General features: G+C 42.3%; 4 protein-coding genes across 10 annotated transcripts in view; all 4 read right to left on the reverse strand.

Annotated features, from left to right (window-relative positions):
- LOC113144193 (protocadherin gamma-C5-like) overlaps positions 1–21239 on the reverse strand; it is a 261353-nt gene that overhangs the window by 121292 nt on the left and 118822 nt on the right. The window lies entirely within an intron of this gene.
- Positions 353–2910, reverse strand: LOC113144202 (protocadherin beta-16-like). Its single transcript, XM_026330071.1, has one exon. The coding sequence runs from the start codon at positions 2780–2782 to the stop codon at positions 353–355; it is 2430 nt and encodes an 809-aa protein (XP_026185856.1). The 5' UTR covers positions 2783–2910.
- Positions 7241–9798, reverse strand: LOC113144203 (protocadherin beta-16-like). Its single transcript, XM_026330072.1, has one exon. The coding sequence runs from the start codon at positions 9668–9670 to the stop codon at positions 7241–7243; it is 2430 nt and encodes an 809-aa protein (XP_026185857.1). The 5' UTR covers positions 9671–9798.
- On the reverse strand, positions 10956–19939 carry LOC113144692 (protocadherin gamma-A10-like). The gene is made up of 9 exons (XM_026330918.1): positions 19379–19939; positions 18243–18481; positions 17645–18134; positions 14252–16699; positions 13130–13333; positions 12775–12880; positions 11613–11895; positions 11162–11504; positions 10956–10961 (listed from the first exon to the last, which is right to left on the reverse strand). The coding sequence occupies exons 1-9, from the start codon at positions 19937–19939 to the stop codon at positions 10956–10958; spliced, it is 4680 nt and encodes a 1559-aa protein (XP_026186703.1).

Genomic DNA, 21239 nt, shown 5'->3' on the forward strand with positions numbered 1-21239 from the left:
ATAATAATAATAAAAAATCAGTTCGGGTTAACACAAACTTTGAAGACAAAACAATACAAAACAGTGTGCATGTTGAACACCAGCACAGCACAGGCTCAGAATGAAAGATTATATTATTTAGAAGTTCTGAATATGAATCAAAAACTAGTAATAGGTGCTTAAAGTGTGGGACTAATAAGTGTGAATAACGTAACTTAAAAATATGGTGTGGTCCATGGTGCTGAAATAAACGGCATAAGCTATTTATCAGAGGAACTGGAAAAACAAAAAAAATAATGATAATAATAATAAGAAGAAGAAGGAGAAGAAGAAGAAAAAAAATAAAAATGTCACAAAGACTAAGCTGCATTATTTAACTAACCTCTACAGGAGAGTCTGGTTCATCCAGGATGCTCTTTTCACTCTGTATCCGCTGCATCGTCCCTGTTGAACTGGGGTCCATGATCAGCACGTTCTGACTACCGGCTCTGCCGAACTTACAGTCACTCTTTCTGGAGTCAGTCGTCCTGCACACCTCGTAATTGTACACGTGTTGGAGAGTCCCTGTCCCCAAAGTGTCTGAGTAACGTGGTGGATAATATGGAATCACAGGCAGATTGGACTGATACAGGACGCGAGACTGTCTCCACCTGTAGATTTTCACTGAGATAATAACCACTAAAGACGTGATGAAGAGGAAGGAAACTACAGCCAGAGCCAACACTAAGTAAAAAGTCAGGTTGTCATTGTACTCCTTGTCGTGTGGAAAGTCAGTGAACTCCGACAGCACTTCAGGGAAGCTGTCCGCCACCGCCACGTTAACAATCACTGTGGCTGAACGAGACGGCTGCCCGTTGTCCTCCACTATAACACTCAGTCTTTGTTTGACTGCATCTTTATCAGTCACTTGGCGGACAGTTCTTATTTCTCCATTCTGTAAGCCCACTTCAAACAGCGCCCTGTCTGTAGCTTTCTGCAGTTTATACGAGAGCCAGGCATTCTGTCCAGAGTCCACATCAACAGCCACCACTTTAGTCACCAGATAGCCCACATCTGCTGAACGAGGCACCATTTCTGCCACCACAGAGCCACCGGTCTGGACCGGGTACAGAACCTGAGGCGGGTTGTCGTTCTGGTCCTGGACCAGGATTTTCACTGTAGCCACTGAACTGAGAGGAGGGGATCCAGCATCACGCGCAGTTACATTAAACTCAAACCACTTGATTTGCTCATAATCAAACGACCTCACCGCATGAATGACACCATTTTCTGAACTCACTGAGACTAACGAAGACACACCTACCCCGTTAATTTCTTTCTCCTCCAGAAAGTAAGAAACCCGAGCGTTTTGTCCCCAGTCTGCATCACTAGCACTGAGCGTAAACACAGAAAACCCAGGAGAGTTGTTCTCTGGTACAGTCCTACTATACTGTGATTCATCAAATTTGGGGGCGTTGTCATTTACGTCAGACACTTTTACGTTGATGCTTTTGCTGCTGGACAGAGGCGGAGAGCCTTGGTCAGACACGGTTATGGTGATGTTATATTCAGGGACACTTTCTCTGTCTAAGGCGTCGTCGGTGACGATGCTGTAATAACCAGTTAATGAAGACTCGATTTTGAAAGGGACGTCAGTGTTAATGGAGCATTTGACAACACCGTTACCATCAGAGTCTTCGTCATCGACGTTAACCACAGCTACAGTTGTACCCGGGGCTGAATCCTCGGATATGGAGTTGGAAAATGACATGAGCTGTATCGTAGGGACGTTGTCATTCTCATCAATTATTTGAATAATAACTTTGCACGTGTCTGTAAATCCGCCGTGGTCACTGGCCTGAACGTTTAACTGATAAGTCTTAGACTTTTCAAAGTCTAGTTTACCTGCCACTTTGATCTCTCCTGTTTGAACATTTACTTCAAAAAGTTGTTTTACCTCTTTGCCAACATGAGGGATCGAATAAGTCACTTCACCATTGACTCCTTTATCAGCGTCATTAGCGCTGACAGTAGTTACCACTGTTCCTTCAGGAGAGTTCTCCCTGACATCTGTTTTATAAACAGCCTGGCTACAAACTGGAGCATTATCATTAGCATCCAGCACAGTGATATGAATACGCACTGTCCCTGATCTATGTGGCTCACCGCCATCTGACGCAATCAGCATCAGCGTGTGGGACTCCTCTTTCTCTCGGTCTAACGGATTCTGTAAGACCATTTCAATAAATCTGCCTCCATCCGGCTGGTTTTGTACCTCTAACTTGAAATTGTCAGAGGGTTTAAGAATGTATTTTTGAATATCATTGATCAAAACATCGGAATCGTCTGCATTCACCAAAGAGAAGCGAGTTCCCACTGCAGCATTTTCAGCAATTTTCAAATTAATTTTATCTTTTGGAAACGACGGGCTGTTGTCATTAATATCTGTTACCTCTACTGTTACCCGATAAAGCTGGATGGGATTTTCTAAAATGACTTCGAAATTAAAGCTACAGGGCGTCGTCTTTCCACAGAGCTCCTCTCGGTCGATCCGCTCTTTAATAACAAGTGTGCCTTTGTCCCGGTTTAAATCGACATACTGGCGGCTTCCTTTGAAAATAATACGAGCTTTACCTGACATCAGCCTCGCAACATCCAAACCTAAATCTCTAGCAATGTTTCCAACGAAAGAGCCTTCTGGCTGCTCCTCCGGTATGGAATACCGAGCCTGTCCAGTCACCGAGCTCAGCTGGAAGAGACAAAGAATAACAACCAGCGCTTGCCATAGGCCTGTACGACCGACTGTCCACGTACAATCCATCATAAATCCAAAACACAGGCGCAATAATCCCTTTCGGTGCAAAACTGATGTGATAAAGTCCACAGTTTAAAAATGTATTGGCAGTTTCAGCAGAATAATCCCAGGCTTTAAACCAGCACTGAGCAGACGTCTTCTTCCCACTGACTAATACACTGAATGGAGTTAAAGGGGTGGACCGCTGTATCTCCTGTTTGCACAGTCAGTCAGTGATGTATCAACAGCGGCGCTCAGAGCTCATCCACGGTAATGTATCTGCTGTGCACATTTCTAGGACGAGTACAAATGATGCAGCCAAAGCTTTGGGCACTTTTTACGGTCGTAAAGTAACTTTAGAATGAAGCTTTAAACAGCAGCAGTAGGAGAGAAGATTATGATCATAAACTGATCAGATTATTATTAAAACATATATATGAGAAGCTTAAAAGGACAGCGACATTACATTGATCTAAAATATCTTCATAATTTCTAATAAAACTGTAACTGAATATAATGATGATATGTGAAACAAACTACACAGTAAGCAAACGTGAACATTTAAGAGACAGCAGTACCACACCATAAAAACTGAAAAATATTTAGTATAGTATATAGTTTTCTTGTTCTCATGTGAAGCAAAGTTATAACTTTAGTTTAATATTCAAATAAAGAAAACGCCTGACGAGAATTTACAACCATGGAGACAGGGATATGAGCATGTGACGTTTTTTTTCTTCTTTATCTTTTCATATAAATTGTGTACTGAGTAGTTTTACTAACTGAAATGCAACCTGATCTTCCTGCCTGAGAATCTTTATTAGATCAATGAATACTAAAACCAGCATTAAAAAAAATGGATTGAAAAAGTTGATGCCACACACCTTTGTAACTATTCACTTGTAAATGTTGATGTGGATTCCAACTTCTATGCAACATCCTCACACTAGTTAATGTGATTAGATATTTAAGATTACTATGTTAGAAATTGTAAGAAGCATATTTACAATAGAGATGGCAGTACCAGACGTAAACAAATGTCAAAATGAATCCATTGACTGTTCCAGCACCACGGACAGCGACATCACTGCTATACTGAGAATCAAACACTGTTGCTTTAAAACTTTAGAAAAACAATTAGAGAACAGACAAACACAGATTAAATATGTTACTCACCAAAGTTGACATCTGAGAACAGTTGTCTGACAGTTGCTTTTCCACATGCACTGTATCAGCCCCAGCTCCATCCACACTCACTAAACTTTGACTCATCGGTTGCATGTATTTCATGTCACTCTTTCTGGAGTCAGTCGTCCTGCACACCTCGTAATTGTACACGTGTTGGAGAGTCCCTGTCCCCAAAGTGTCTGAGTAACGTGGTGGATAATATGGAATCACAGGCAGATTGGACTGATACAGGACGCGAGACTGTCTCCACCTGTAGATTTTCACTGAGATAATAACCACTAAAGACGTGATGAAGAGGAAGGAAACTACAGCCAGAGCCAACACTAAGTAAAAAGTCAGGTTGTCATTGTACTCCTTGTCGTGTGGAAAGTCAGTGAACTCCGACAGCACTTCAGGGAAGCTGTCCGCCACCGCCACGTTAACAATCACTGTGGCTGAACGAGACGGCTGCCCGTTGTCCTCCACTATAACACTCAGTCTTTGTTTGACTGCATCTTTATCAGTCACTTGGCGGACAGTTCTTATTTCTCCATTCTGTAAGCCCACTTCAAACAGCGCCCTGTCTGTGGCTTTCTGCAGTTTATACGAGAGCCAGGCATTCTGTCCAGAGTCCACATCAACAGCCACCACTTTAGTCACCAGATAGCCCACATCTGCTGAACGAGGCACCATTTCAGCCACCACAGAGCCACCGGTCTGGACCGGGTACAGAACCTGAGGCGGGTTGTCGTTCTGGTCCTGGACCAGGATTTTCACTGTCACGTTGCTACTGAGTGGAGGAGAGCCTCCATCCTGCGCTTTGACAGTAATTTGAAGTTCTTGAATTTGCTCATAATCAAACGAACGCACCGCGTGTAAAACACCAGTTTCAGAGTTTATGGACACGTAGTTAGAAACTGGATTTCCGCTGATCTGCGTGTCCAATATGAAATAAGAGATTCTCGCGTTTTGATTCCAATCAGAGTCTCTCGCGCTCACAGTGGTGACTGACATTCCAGGGGGATTGTTCTCTGTGACGTAAGCAGAATAAGACGTTCTGTCGAATACCGGAACGTTGTCGTTTACGTCAGAGATTTTAAGCTGTAACGTAACGGAGCTAGAAAGAGGAGGAGACCCAGAGTCGGTGGCTACTATTGTAATGGCATATTCTGAAGTAGTCTCTCTATCAAAATGCTGATCCGCCACCAAATTATAGTAGTTTGTTAATGAGGACTGGATTTTAAATGGAAGCGTTTTGTCTATAAAACATTTTATCTGCCCATTTTTCTCGGAATCCGCGTCTTTGACATTGATGACAGCTACTGTCGTGCCGAGTGGCGCATCTTCTGATGCAGTATGGGCAAATGACATGATGTTAATAACTGGGGCGTTGTCATTGACGTCACTAACATCAATTATAACTTTACTAGTCCCAGTCAAACCTCCTCGATCCCTCGCCTCTAACCTCAGCTCATATTTCTTCTCTTTTTCAAAGTCAATCAGCCCAGCAACTGATATGACACCTGTATTTTCATTGATACTAAACATATCAACAGTAGTACCTCTAATTTTGGAAAAACTGAAAATTACTTCCCCGTTGGTACCAATATCTGCATCCGTAGCGTTAACTGTGGTAACGTAAGTTCCTTTGAGCGCATTTTCCACGACGAGAGCTCTGTAAATCGACTGGTTAAATACAGGAGCGTTATCGTTTGCGTCTAAAACAGCCACATTTATGTCCACTGTACCAGATCTCTGCGGGTTTCCACCATCTAAGGCTATTAATTTTAGAGGAAGGATGGGATGTTCCTCTCTGTCTAATGGCTTCTGGAGCACCAGCTCAGCATATTTACTGCCGTCTGGATTTGCATGTTGTTTCAGAATGAAATAATTATTCGGGACTAGAATGTAATTTTGCAGTGCGTTTACTCCAACGTCAGGATCAACTGCGCTTTCAATGGGGAATTTTGCACCAATTGTAGCAGATTCGCTCGTCTCAAACTGGATTTCTTTATTTGGAAAAAAAGGAGCATTATCATTTACATCTAAAATTTCAACAGTGACACGGTGAAGTTCGATAGGATTTTCTAAGATGATTTCGAAGCTGAGGCTGCACGGTGTCACGTCTCCACAAAGCTGCTCTCGGTCTATTCTCTCACTGACGACAAGAATCCCTTTGTCTGTCTTCAACTCGATGTACTGAACGTTTTCTCCGCTCACGATGCGGGCATGGCCAGAACGGAGCCTTGTTAGATCCAGACCGAGGTCCTGTGCTACATTACCGATAACAGAGCCCCTTTTCATCTCCTCTGGAATAGAGTAACGAATCTGGCCATCGACTCTATCACCAATACACGTTAACAAAATGAGACAAACCGTTTTCCATCGTGATAAACAAAACGATCGCCATCTCACATTCGTAGTGTAGAGTTGGTCTAGGGCTGCCATATGGGAAACAATAGATACTGACGAATGGCGCGTCCTCACTTGAAGAAAATAAAAATGAGATTGTAGTCCACCTTAAAAATGCACTGCTTTGAAAAAGTTACACTCGTATACTCCAAAGATAAATGTCCAAATAAATCACCTCTTCAGCCTGTCCTCTCGAGAAAGACTTCTATCTGCGCAGCCGTGCAAGAAACGAAAATGGGGAAGAGGAAGGGAAGGGTTGCTGTTAAAACTAAAGTTGTTTTGCTGACCAACAGCGTCGCTTACAGTCCAAAACCTGAACTCCGTGGACACAGAAGGCCAGCTCTGACTTGCATGTGAATATGAAATGCTCACTAGTTTACTATTACTACATCTGCGTTTTTGTTTAATACACGTATGTTAACTAAAAGATTGATTCAAATAAATAGAATGGATGGCATATCCATGTTTTCTACTAAGACAAGAACTTTAATAGTGTCATATCAAATACTGCGCAGTGGGAAATATGACAAAACTTAAAGACAAAAAAGGATGTCGCTGTCCGTGGTACTGAAACTAAACAAAACGTCACTAGTGCAGACTGGAAACCAGGGGAAAGGGGAAGTCTGGATGAATCTACAAAAAAATACTGTTAAAACTTTTATTTCAGTATGTAAACTATTTAACACACACCCCAAACGCTAGTAGGTTATTAGACACACATATTGCCACAGTATTTCTAAAAAATAAGTTTTTTTTTTGTTATTTTCCTCTTAAGCAGCTCAAAGATTTCATCCCAGCTTCCACATTATTAAATTTAATTCAAAACAGATTGACACAGTAAACATTAAGCAAACAGCACTCTGTGGGGTGTGGGGGCACACAGAAATAGGGACTGCATCATTAAAAAACTCAACTAACCTCTATAGGAGAGTCTGGTTCATCCAGGATGTTCTTTTCACTCTGTATCCGCTGCATCGTCCCTGTTGAACTGGGGTCCATGATCAGCACGTTCTGACTACCGGCTCTGCCGAACTTACAGTCACTCTTTCTGGAGTCAGTCGTCCTGCACACCTCGTAATTGTACACGTGTTGGAGAGTCCCTGTCCCCAAAGTGTCTGAGTAACGTGGTGGATAATATGGAATCACAGGCAGATTGGACTGATACAGGACGCGAGACTGTCTCCACCTGTAGATTTTCACTGAGATAATAACCACTAAAGACGTGATGAAGAGGAAGGAAACTACAGCCAGAGCCAACACTAAGTAAAAAGTCAGGTTGTCATTGTACTCCTTGTCGTGTGGAAAGTCAGTGAACTCCGACAGCACTTCAGGGAAGCTGTCCGCCACCGCCACGTTAACAATCACTGTGGCTGAACGAGACGGCTGCCCGTTGTCCTCCACTATAACACTCAGTCTTTGTTTGACTGCATCTTTATCAGTCACTTGGCGGACAGTTCTTATTTCTCCATTCTGTAAGCCCACTTCAAACAGCGCCCTGTCTGTGGCTTTCTGCAGTTTATACGAGAGCCAGGCATTCTGTCCAGAGTCCACATCAACAGCCACCACTTTAGTCACCAGATAGCCCACATCTGCTGAACGAGGCACCATTTCTGCCACCACAGAGCCACCGGTCTGGACCGGGTACAGAACCTGAGGCGGGTTGTCGTTCTGGTCCTGGACCAGGATTTTCACTGTAGCCACTGAACTGAGAGGAGGGGATCCAGCATCACGCGCAGTTACATTAAACTCAAACCACTTGATTTGCTCATAATCAAACGACCTCACTGCATGAATGACACCATTTTCTGAACTCACTGAGACTAACGAAGACACACCTACCCCGTTAATTTCTTTCTCCTCCAGAAAGTAAGAAACCCGAGCGTTTTGTCCCCAGTCTGCATCACTAGCACTGAGCGTAAACACAGAAAAACCAGGAGAGTTGTTCTCTGGTACAGTCCTACTATACTGTGATTCATCAAATTTGGGGGCGTTGTCATTTACGTCAGACACTTTTACATTGATGCTTTTGCTGCTGGACAGAGGCGGAGAGCCTTGGTCAGACACGGTTATGGTGATGTTATATTCAGGGACACTTTCTCTGTCTAAGGCGTCGTCGGTGACGATGCTGTAATAACCAGTTAATGAAGACTCGATTTTGAAAGGGACGTCAGTGTTAATGGAGCATTTGACAACACCGTTACCATCAGAGTCTTCGTCATCGACGTTAACCACAGCTACAGTTGTACCCGGGGCTGAATCCTCGGATATGGAGTTGGAAAATGACATGAGCTGTATCGTAGGGACGTTGTCATTCTCATCAATTATTTGAATAATAACTTTGCACGTGTCTGTATATCCGCCGTGGTCACTGGCCTGAACGTTTAATTGATAAGTCTTAGACTTTTCAAAGTCTAGTTTACCTGCCACTTTGATCTCTCCTGTTTGAACATTTACTTCAAAAAGTTGTTTTACCTCTTTGCCAACATGAGGGATCGAATAAGTCACTTCACCATTGACTCCTTTATCAGCGTCATTAGCGCTGACAGTAGTTACCACTGTTCCTTCAGGAGAGTTCTCCCTGACATCTGTTTTATAAACAGCCTGGCTACAAACTGGAGCATTATCATTAGCATCCAGCACAGTGATATGAATACGCACTGTCCCTGATCTATGTGGCTCACCGCCATCTGACGCAATCAGCATCAGCGTGTGGGACTCCTCTTTCTCTCGGTCTAACGGATTCTGTAAGACCATTTCAATAAATCTGCCTCCATCCGGCTGGTTTTGTACCTCTAACTTGAAATTGTCAGAGGGTTTAAGAATGTATTTTTGAATATCATTGATCAAAACATCGGAATCGTCTGCATTCACCAAAGAGAAGCGAGTCCCTAACGCAACACTTTCGACAATTTTCAAATTGATTTCATCTTTTGGAAACGACGGGCTGTTGTCATTAATATCTGTTACCTCTACTGTTACCCGATAAAGCTGGATGGGATTTTCTAAGATGACTTCGAAATTAAAGCTACAGGGCGTCGTCTTTCCACAGAGCTCCTCTCGGTCGATCCGCTCTTTAATAACAAGTGTGCCTTTGTCCCGGTTTAAATCGACATACTGGCGGCTTCCTTTGAAAATAATACGAGCTTTACCTGACATCAGCCTCGCAACATCCAAACCTAAATCTCTAGCAATGTTTCCAACGAAAGAGCCTTCTGGCTGCTCCTCCGGTATGGAATACCGAGCCTGTCCAGTCACCGAGCTCAGCTGGAAGAGACAAAGAATAACAACCAGCGCTTGCCATAGGCCTGTACGACCGACTGTCCACGTACAATCCATCATAAATCCAAAACACAGGCGCAATAATCCCTTTCGGTGCAAAACTGATGTGATAAAGTCCACAGTTTAAAAATGTATTGGCAGTTTCAGCAGAATAATCCCAGGCTTTAAACCAGCACTGAGCAGACGTCTTCTTCCCACTGACTAATACACTGAATGGAGTTAAAGGGGTGGACCGCTGTATCTCCTGTTTGCACAGTCAGTCAGTGATGTATCAACAGCGGCGCTCAGAGCTCATCCACGGTAATGTATCTGCTGTGCACATTTCTAGGACGAGTACAAATGATGCAGCCAAAGCTTTGGGCACTTTTTACGGTCGTAAAGTAACTTTAGAATGAAGCTTTAAACAGCAGCAGTAGGAGAGAAGCCTATGATCATAAACTGATCAGATTATTATTAAAACATATACGACAATCTTAAAAAAGACAGCGACATTACATTGATCTAAAATATCTTTATAACTTTAATTAAAACTACAAATAAGGGGGACATGAGATTGTGATGATTTATTTTCATTTTTAAAAATCTTTTCTTGTGTATTAGATTTTCAGTGCTTTTACTAACTGAAATGCAGCCTGGCCTTCTTGCCTGAGAATCCTAATTAAATCAATAAATACTAAAACCTGCATCAAATGTATTGAATAAGTACATAGGTAAATAAATGAATTGAAAGGTTGATGCCAGTAAGCAAACGTGAACATTTAAGACACAGCAGTACCACACCATAAAAACCGAAAAATATTGGTCAAGGAAACGGAAAAATTGGAAAAATAGCAGTTTTCTTGTTCTCATGTGAAGCAAAGTTATAACTCTAGTTTAATATTCAAATAAAGAAAACGCCGAAGAGACTTTACAACCATGGAGACAGGGATATGAGCATGTGACAATTTTTCTTCTTCTTCATCTTTTCATATAAATTGTGTACTGAGTAGTTTCACTAACTGAAATGCAACCTGATCTTCCTGCCTGAGAATCTTTATTAGATCAATGAATACTAAAACCAACATTAAAAAAAATGGATTGAAAAAGTTGATGCCACACACCTTTGTAACTATTCACTTGTAAATGTTGAGGATAATATTGATGTGGATTACAACTTCTATGCAACATCCTCACACTAGTTAATGCGATTAGATATTTAAGATTAATATGTTAGAAATTGTAAGAAGCATATTTACAATAGAGATGGCAGTACCAGACGTAAACAAATGTCAAAATGAATCCATTGACTGTTCCAGCACCACGGACAGCGACATCACTGCTATACTGAGAATCAAACACTGTTGCTTTAAAACTTTAGAAAAACAATTAGAGAACAGACAAACACAGATTAAATATGTTACTCACCAAAGTTGACATTAGAGAACAGTTGTCTGACAGTTGCTTTTCCACATGCACTGTATCAGCCCCAGCTCCATCCACACTCACTAAACTTTGACTCATCGGTTGCATGTATTTCATGTCACTCTTTCTGGAGTCAGTCGTCCTGCACACCTCGTAATTGTACACGTGCTGGAGAGTCCCTGTCCCCAAAGTGTCTGAGTAACGTGGTGGATAATATGGAATCACTGGCAGATTGGACTGATACAGGACGCGAGACTGTCTCCACCTGTAGATTTTCACTGAGATAATAACCACTAAAGACGTGATGAAGAGGAAGGAAACTACAGCCAGAGCCAACACTAAGTAAAAAGTCAGGTTGTCATTGTACTCCTTGTCGTGTGGAAAGTCAGTGAACTCCGACAGCACTTCAGGGAAGCTGTCCGCCACCGCCACGTTAACAATCACTGTGGCTGAACGAGACGGCTGCCCGTTGTCCTCCACTATAACACTCAGTCTTTGTTTGACTGCATCTTTATCAGTCACTTGGCGGACAGTTCTTATTTCTCCATTCTGTAAGCCCACTTCAAACAGCGCCCTGTCTGTGGCTTTCTGCAGTTTATACGAGAGCCAGGCATTCTGTCCAGAGTCCACATCAACAGCCACCACTTTAGTCACCAGATAGCCCACATCTGCTGAACGAGGCACCATTTCAGCCACCACAGAGCCACCGGTCTGGACCGGGTACAGAACCTGAGGCGGGTTGTCGTTCTGGTCCTGGACCAGGATTTTCACTGTCACGTTGCTACTGAGTGGAGGAGAGCCTCCATCCTGCGCTTTGATTATTAACATCAGCTGTTTGATTTGCTCATAATCAAATGAGCGCACCGCATATACTACTCCACTCTCTGCATTTATAGAAACATACTCAGAAACTGGAGATCCACCAACATTAGTGTCCTCCAGAATATAAGAAATCCGGGCGTTTTGATTTTCATCAGGGTCTTTAGCCGTAACAGTAAGAAGAGAAACGCCTGGAGTGTTATTCTCTAAGATAAACGCGCTGTAAACACTTTGTGAAAACACTGGAGCATTATCGTTCACATCAGAGACCTTTAAATGAAACGTCCTTTTTGTGGACAGAGGAGGGATCCCTGCATCTGTCGCAACAACACTGATGTTATATTCTGAGACGCTTTCACGGTCTAACACAGTATCTGTTACCAGAGTATAGTAATTTCTTAAACTGGATTTGATCTTGAAAGGTGCGTTTTGTTCTATTCTGCAGTTTATTTGTCCGTTGTCACCTGAATCGAGGTCTTTAACATTTATGATGCCAACAGTGGTACCAGGAGGGGAGTCCTCTGACACAGGACTAGTGAATGACATAACGTTAATTGTAGGGGCGTTGTCATTTACATCACTTACTTCAATTATCACTTTACTCGAGTCTGTCAAACCTCCCTGATCTTTTGCATCGATTCGCAGCTCATATTTTTTATCTTTTTCAAAATCTATTGCACCCGAAACAAATAGTGTACCAGAAACTTCATCTATGGACAACAAATCAGCTATATTGCTTTTTACGTTTGAAATTGAATACGTGATATAACCATTAGATCCACTATCAGCGTCCGTAGCATTAACCTTAACAATACTCGTGCCTTTTGCTGCGTTTTCTATCACAGTGGCCTTATAAACTGACTGGTTGAAAACTGGAGCGTTATCATTTACATCTAACACATTTATTTCGATATTTACGGTGCCAGATTTCTGTGGATTCCCACCATCTACTGCTATGAGCTTTAAATACAGATGAGGGACATCCTCTCTGTCCAGCTGCTTCTGAAGCACCATCTCTGCATATTTACTGCCGTCTGGATTTACATGCTGCTTTAAAATGAAATTGTCATTTGAGCTTAAAACATAATTTTGCAGCCCATTAACACCAACATCATGATCCTCTGCACTGTCCAACACAAATCGCGCCCCAAGATTAGCAGACTCACTTATGTCTAACATAATATTTGATTTCTTGAATATCGGAGGATGATCATTCACATCTAATACTTCAATCGTTATGTGATGCAGCTCCATAGGATTTTCTAGAATCACTTCAAAGCTAAAGCTGCACGGTGTTACGTCTCCACAAAGCTGCTCTCGGTCTATTCTCTCGTTCACCACTAGAATCCCTTTGTCTGTCTTCAGCTCGGTGTACTGAACGTTTTCTCCGGTCACGATTCGGGCACGGCCTGAACGGAGCCTTTTCAGATCCAAACCAAGATCCTGTGCGACATTACCGATAAGAGAGCCCTTCTTCATCTCCTCTGGTACAGAGTAGCGGATCTGACCAGACACTACATGAAAGAAGTAAAGCAATAAAACAACCATTACCCGTTGAGGTCCTAAACACAAACGCCATCTGGAGAGCCGCTGCTGATACGCCATGTCAGAGAGACGTGTTCCGAGGAAAAATAAAGAACCGAGATCCTCCGATCTTAATTCAGTAACATCCACTGTTCCACATGTGCTTTGTTGATATATAGATATAAGAAATAAATCTGTCAGACACAAAAAGGCGTTTCTTTTTTCCGAGATGTATGTATTCGTTTCCTGTCGGTCTCTCTGAGCAAACCTCAGTATGATCTTACAAAGAACATCCCTTTAAGGGCAGCAGAAAGAATATGGATACATGTAATATTCTTGTTCAACAGCGTCACTTAGAGTACAAAACGTGAATTTCAAAAGGTTTGGAATTTAAAAAAATGAAGCAAGTTGCCATAGAAAGAAATATGGAACTATTTTAAAATCTGTATTATGACGCTAATGGTTTAAACAACAACTAAAACAACAACAATTTTAATAATAATAATAATAATACTGATATAGGCTTCAGCAGATCCCCGTGACCTTAAAGAGGAATAAGCGGATATAGATAATGGATGGATGGATAATAAACATTGTGTAGTGTGCTATATAACTACTGTTGAAATGTTCAGAAACGTTCAGAATGAGCGAATTAATAACACTGAGAATTAAAGTAAAACTAGTTGTACAGGAGGCATCAGTCTGACTAGAAGTTGGAAAGTTTTAAATCCGGAAAGCAGTTGCAGTAAAAACACAAGCTGTGAGCAATGCGGTGCTGAGAGTAACCATATGAAAACGTTTTAAATTAAATTGCAACAAACTCCCCACTGCTATTTAATATTTCAGTGAAGAGAAACAATGTAGTCAAAACTAGAGATTTTGCAAATTGCATCTCACCTCGATAGGAGAGTCTGGTTCATCCAGGATGCTCTTTTCACTCTGTATCCGCTGCATCGTCCCTGTTGAACTGGGGTCCATGATCAGCACGTTCTGACTACCGGCTCTGCCGAACTTACAGTCACTCTTTCTGGAGTCAGTCGTCCTGCACACCTCGTAATTGTACACGTGTTGGAGAGTCCCTGTCCCCAAAGTGTCTGAGTAACGTGGTGGATAATATGGAATCACTGGCAGATTGGACTGATACAGGACGCGAGACTGTCTCCACCTGTAGATTTTCACTGAGATAATAACCACTAAAGACGTGATGAAGAGGAAGGAAACTACAGCCAGAGCCAACACTAAGTAAAAAGTCAGGTTGTCATTGTACTCCTTGTCGTGTGGAAAGTCAGTGAACTCCGACAGCACTTCAGGGAAGCTGTCCGCCACCGCCACGTTAACAATCACTGTGGCTGAACGAGACGGCTGCCCGTTGTCCTCCACTATAACACTCAGTCTTTGTTTGACTGCATCTTTATCAGTCACTTGGCGGACAGTTCTTATTTCTCCATTCTGTAAGCCCACTTCAAACAGCGCCCTGTCTGTGGCTTTCTGCAGTTTATACGAGAGCCAGGCATTCTGTCCAGAGTCCACATCAACAGCCACCACTTTAGTCACCAGATAGCCCACATCTGCTGAACGAGGCACCATTTCTGCCACCACAGAGCCACCGGTCTGGACCGGGTACAGAACCTGAGGCGGGTTGTCGTTCTGGTCCTGGACCAGGATTTTCACTGTAGCCACTGAACTGAGAGGAGGGGATCCAGCATCACGCGCAGTTACATTAAACTCAAACCACTTGATTTGCTCATAATCAAACGACCTCACCGCATGAATGACACCATTTTCTGAACTCACTGAGACTAACGAAGACACACCTACCCCGTTAATTTCTTTCTCCTCCAGAAAGTAAGAAACCCGAGCGTTTTGTCCCCAGTCTGCATCACTAGCACTGAGCGTAAACACAGAAAACCCAGGAGAGTTGTTCTCTGGTACAGTCCTACTATACTGTGATTCATCAAATTTGGGGGCGTTGTCATTTACGTCAGACACTTTTACGTTGATGCTTTTGCTGCTGGACAGAGGCGGAGAGCCTTGGTCAGACACGGTTATGGTGATGTTATATTCAGGGACACTTTCTCTGTCTAAGGCGTCGTCGGTGACGATGCTGTAATAACCAGTTAATGAAGACTCGATTTTGAAAGGGATGACAGTGTTAATGGAGCATTTGACAACACCGTTACCATCAGAGTCTTCGTCATCGACGTTAACCACAGCTACAGTTGTACCCGGGGCTGAATCCTCGGATATGGAGTTGGAAAATGACATGAGCTGTATCGTAGGGACGTTGTCATTCTCATCAATTATTTGAATAATAACTTTGCACGTGTCTGTAAATCCGCCGTGGTCACTGGCCTGAACGTTTAACTGATAAGTCTTGGACTTTTCAAAGTCTAGTTTACCTGCCACTTTGATCTCTCCTGTTTGAACATTTACTTCAAAAAGCTGCTTCGTTTCTCTTGCAACATGAGCTATGGAATAAGTCACTTCACCATTAAATCCTTTATCAGCGTCATTAGCGCTGACAGTAGTTACCACTGTTCCTTCAGGAGAGTTCTCCCTGACATCTGCTTTATAAACAGCCTGGCTACAAACTGGAGCATTATCATTAGCATCCAGCACAGTGATATGAATACGCACTGTCCCTGATCTATGTGGCTCACCGCCATCTGACGCAATCAGCATCAGCGTGTGGGACTCCTCTTTCTCTCGGTCTAACGGATTCTGTAAGACCATTTCAATAAATCTGCCTCCATCCGGCTGGTTTTGTACCTCTAACTTGAAATTGTCAGAGGGTTTAAGAATGTATTTTTGAATATCATTGATCAAAACATCGGAATCGTCCGCACTCTCCAAAGAGAAGCGAGTTCCCACCGCAGCATTTTCAGCAATTTTCAAATTGATTTCATCTTTTGGAAACGACGGGCTGTTGTCATTAATATCTGTTACCTCTACTGTTACCCGATAAAGCTGGATGGGATTTTCTAAGATGACTTCGAAATTAAAGCTACAGGGCGTCGTCTTTCCACAGAGCTCCTCTCGGTCGATCCGCTCTTTAATAACAAGTGTGCCTTTGTCCCGGTTTAAATCGACATACTGGCGGCTTCCTTTGAAAATAATACGAGCTTTACCTGACATCAGCCTCGCAACATCCAAACCTAAATCTCTAGCAATGTTTCCAACGAAAGAGCCTTCTGGCTGCTCCTCCGGTATGGAATACCGAGCCTGTCCAGTCACCGAGCTCAGCTGGAAGAGACAAAGAATAACAACCAGCGCTTGCCATAGGCCTGTACGACCGACTGTCCACGTACAATCCATCATAAATCCAAAACACAGGCGCAATAATCCCTTTCGGTGCAAAATTGATGTGATAAAGTCCACAGTTTAAAAATGTATTGGCAGTTTCAGCAGAATAATCCCAGGCTTTAAACCAGCACTGAGCAGACGTCTTCTTCCCACTGACTAATACACTGAATGGAGTTAAAGGGGTGGACCGCTGTATCTCCTGTTTGCACAGTCAGTCAGTGATGTATCAACAGCGGCGCTCAGAGCTCATCCACGGTAATGTATCTGCTGTGCACATTTCTAGGACGAGTACAAATGATGCAGCCAAAGCTTTGGGCACTTTTTACTGTCGTAAAGTAACTTTAGAATGAAGCTTTAAACAGCAGCAGGAGGAGAGAAGCCTATGATCATAAACTGATCAGATTGAATTAAAAAATACATAAATATATGAGACTCTTAAAAAAACAGCGACATTACATTGATCTAAAATATCTTTATAACGTCCATTGAAACTATAAATAAGGAGGACATGAGATTGTGATGATTTTTCTGTGTTAGATTTTCAGTGTATTTACTAACTGTAATGCAACTTGGCCTTCCTGCCTGAGAATCCCAATTAAATCAATGAATACTAAAACCTGCATCAAATGTATTGAATAAGTACATAAGTAACTAACTGAACTGAAAAAGTTGATGCCACACACCTTTGCATCTACTGACTTGTAAATGTTGAGGATAATACTGATGTGGATTACAACTTCTATGCAACATCCTCACACTAGTTGATGCGATTAGATATTTAAGATTAATATGTTAGAAATTGTAAGAAGCATATTTACAATAGAGATGGCAGTACCAGACGTAAACAAATGTCAAAATGAATCCATTGACTGTTCCAGCACCACGGACAGCGACATCACTGCTATACTGAGAATCAAACACTGTTGCTTTAAAACTTTAGAAAAACAATTAGAGAACAGACAAACACAGATTAAATATGTTACTCACCAAAGTTGACATCTGAGAACAGTTGTCTGACAGTTGCTTTTCCACCTGCACTGTATCAGCCCCAGCTCCATCCACACTCACTAAACTTTGACTCATCGGTTGCATGTATTTCATGTCACTCTTTCTGGAGTCAGTCGTCCTGCACACCTCGTAATTGTACACGTGTTGGAGAGTCCCTGTCCCCAAAGTGTCTGAGTAACGTGGTGGATAATATGGAATCACTGGCAGATTGGACTGATACAGGACGCGAGACTGTCTCCACCTGTAGATTTTCACTGAGATAATAACCACTAAAGACGTGATGAAGAGGAAGGAAACTACAGCCAGAGCCAACACTAAGTAAAAAGTCAGGTTGTCATTGTACTCCTTGTCGTGTGGAAAGTCAGTGAACTCCGACAGCACTTCAGGGAAGCTGTCCGCCACCGCCACGTTAACAATCACTGTGGCTGAACGAGACGGCTGCCCGTTGTCCTCCACTATAACACTCAGTCTTTGTTTGACTGCATCTTTATCAGTCACTTGGCGGACAGTTCTTATTTCTCCATTCTGTAAGCCCACTTCAAACAGCGCCCTGTCTGTGGCTTTCTGCAGTTTATACGAGAGCCAGGCATTCTGTCCAGAGTCCACATCAACAGCCACCACTTTAGTCACCAGATAGCCCACATCTGCTGAACGAGGCACCATTTCTGCCACCACAGAGCCACCGGTCTGGACCGGGTACAGAACCTGAGGCGGGTTGTCGTTCTGGTCCTGGACCAGGATTTTCACTGTCACGTTGCTACTGAGTGGAGGAGAGCCTCCATCCTGAGCCTTTACTACCAACTGAAGCTGTTTATTCTGCTCATAATCAAAGGAACGAATTGCGGTAATAATTCCAGTTTCAGAGTTTATAGATACATAAGTGGAGATTGGGAACCCAATAACTTGCGCTTCCTCTAAGAAATAAGAGATTCGCGCGTTTTGATTCCAGTCAGAGTCCTTGGCGCTGACATTGATTATTGATGTTCCAGCGGGATTGTTCTCTGTAATATGGGCAGTATACATTAACCTATCGAACACGGGGGGGTTATCATTGACGTCAGAAATTGTGAGATGCAACTTTAAGGTGCTTGAGAGGGGCGGGGAACCTAAATCTGCTGCAGTTATGGTAATGTTGTATTCTGGTATGTTTTCACGGTCCAAAGCTGTATCTGAAACCAGTGAGTAGTAGTTACTCAATGATGATTCTATTCTAAACGGTAAAATCTTTTCTATGCTACATATGATTTGCCCGTTTCTTTCTGAATCTGCGTCTTTAGCATTAAAAACAGCTATAGTAGAGCCTATTGGAGCATCCTCCGACAGAAGATTGGAAAAGGACATGAGATTTATGACTGGCGCATTATCATTAACATCTACAATATCAATTATTACCTTACTGAGATCCGTCAACCCTCCCTGATCTTTAGCTTCCACTCTTATTTCATGCTTTTTATCTTTTTCATAATCGATGTGTCCAGAAACAGTTATTTTACCAGTGCTCTTGTCAATGCTAAACATGTCAGCTAAGTTTCCTTTCAAATTTGAAAATGCATAAGTCACTAAACCGTTTGATCCACTGTCGGCGTCTGTAGCATTTACGGATATAATGTGAGTCCCTGGTGTTGCGTTTTCTAAGACAGTGGCCCTGTATACAGACTGATTAAACACTGGAGGATTATCATTGACATCTAATACTGTGATATCTATATTTACTGTACCAGATCTCTGCGGTGTTCCGCCATCCACTGCTATCAGCTTAAAGGAGAGGCGGGGTTGGTCCTCTCTATCTAGCGCTTTCTGTAAGATGATTTCTGCGAATTTACTGCCGTCTGGGTTTGCGTGTTGTTTCAAGACAAAATTGTCGCTTGCGCTCAAAACATATTTCTGCAGCCCATTAAGTCCCACGTCAGGGTCATCTGCACTTTCCAATACGAAGCGAGAGCCGATTACAGCAGATTCGCTTATCTCCATCTGTATGTGGTTATTTCTGAACAGAGGCGAATGGTCATTTACGTCCAGTATTTCGACCAACACACGATGTAACTCGATTGGATTTTCCAAAATTATTTCGAAGGTGAAGCTGCACGGTGTTACATCTCCACAAAGCTGCTCTCGGTCTATTCTCTCATTCACGGCTAAAGTCCCTTTGTCTGCATTCAGCTCGACGTACTGCACGTTTTCTCCGCTCACAATCCGAGCCCGACCAGAACGGAGCCTTTTTAAATCCAAACCCAGGTCTTGAGCTACGTTACCAATGACCGAGCCCTTCTTCATCTCTTCGGGAATAGAATAACGAATCTGGCCATAGGTCACCGAGATAAGGAAAACAAAATAAGCAAATAACCATCTGGACCACCACAAGCCCGAGGGAACACGCCATTTAAAACACTGCTGTATTCCGGTAGTAGCCATGTTATATGGTGCCTGCAGATCAAGCCTGCTCCTTAGGAAAAAAATCCTGTGAGAAATGCAAATGTCGAGTAATCAAACGAAAAAGCATCGAAAATATCGCAAACTCTATAAAACATTAGCTGTGTGACTCGCCATCATCCTGTACAGGAAAAAGCCTCTTCTCTTAACTGAGGCGATGGGGGAGGCTGTGATAGGGAGGACGTTAAGATTTGTCAGTGAACAACAGCGTCCCTTACAGGGTCCTGAATTTAACAGCATATAAATTATCTTTAAATGTGTTTATGTAACGATTTAGTATTTAGCACAGAAAATAATAATAATAAAAAAACAACTTTGTGAACCTAATGGCGACTAACACAAGAAGCTACATCTAAGTCATTTAATTATACCTATTATTTTAAAACGCCTCTTCATATAGTGTAATAAAAAAAAATTTAAAAAAAAGAAAAAAATCACCATCCCGTGCAAAAGGTTTGGTTCCACAACAATAAAGACATGCGACACTCCATCCAGACTGTATTTTTTTTTATTCACGTCAGATAAACAAACATATATTATATTTTTACAACTTACCCCACCACTTACTTTCACTGTATTCAAGTGCGCATATTACTCACAGGCCAGGTTTTTTATACTCTCTCCGAATACATTTTTGCAGTAAACAACATGTCCAAGGGCATATTTTTACCGGTACTTCACTCCCAGAACACCAGGTGTGAATACCCACATTTACCTGAGTGGCTAAAAGCAACTCTCTGGATACAGTGCAACTTACACGAATTATTATCTGTATTCAAACAAACACTTCAGCTGTTCAAAGCTCTTTGGCAACTTCACTTAAGAGACACACAAAAATACAAAACATATTCAGTGCAAAACAATTCAACTTAAACTTCAAGAGTAAAATTCAAACATTTCACTCCAACAATACTAACTTTTAAACCCTTCAACAGCCTTCTGAGGCATGGCATTTACATGTAAATAGTTCCGTTAGCTACAAAGTCAGTAGGAGCCAAAATAAAGTTGGGAAACAAGAAAATATCTGGCGACTGGCCTGTAATACCAGCTCAGGTAAGAAATTTATCCATTTGTCCCGCGATGCACCCTGAGCGGCGTCACCCTGAACCTTTCAAGTCCGAAACAAAAAACAAAAATGTAAACT

This window comes from Mastacembelus armatus, chromosome 10 (assembly GCF_900324485.2).
Source record: "Mastacembelus armatus chromosome 10, fMasArm1.2, whole genome shotgun sequence".
In the NCBI taxonomy this organism is placed as follows: Eukaryota; Metazoa; Chordata; class Actinopteri; order Synbranchiformes; family Mastacembelidae; genus Mastacembelus; species Mastacembelus armatus.

Coding starts and splice junctions, on each gene's coding strand:
- LOC113144202 (XM_026330071.1), bottom strand. CDS start 2,782: ATGATGGATTGTACGTGGACAGTCGGTCGTACAGGCCTATGGCAAGCG.
- LOC113144203 (XM_026330072.1), bottom strand. CDS start 9,670: ATGATGGATTGTACGTGGACAGTCGGTCGTACAGGCCTATGGCAAGCG.
- LOC113144692 (XM_026330918.1), bottom strand. CDS start 19,939: ATGAAGAAGGGCTCGGTCATTGGTAACGTAGCTCAAGACCTGGGTTTG. Junction 18,135..18,242: donor GGACAGAATGCCTGGCTCTC/GTATAAACTGCA, acceptor AGTCAAACAAAG/ACTGAGTGTTATAGTGGAGG. Junction 16,700..17,644: donor GTTCTCAGATGTCAACTTTG/GTGAGTAACATA, acceptor TTGCACCGAAAG/GGATTATTGCGCCTGTGTTT.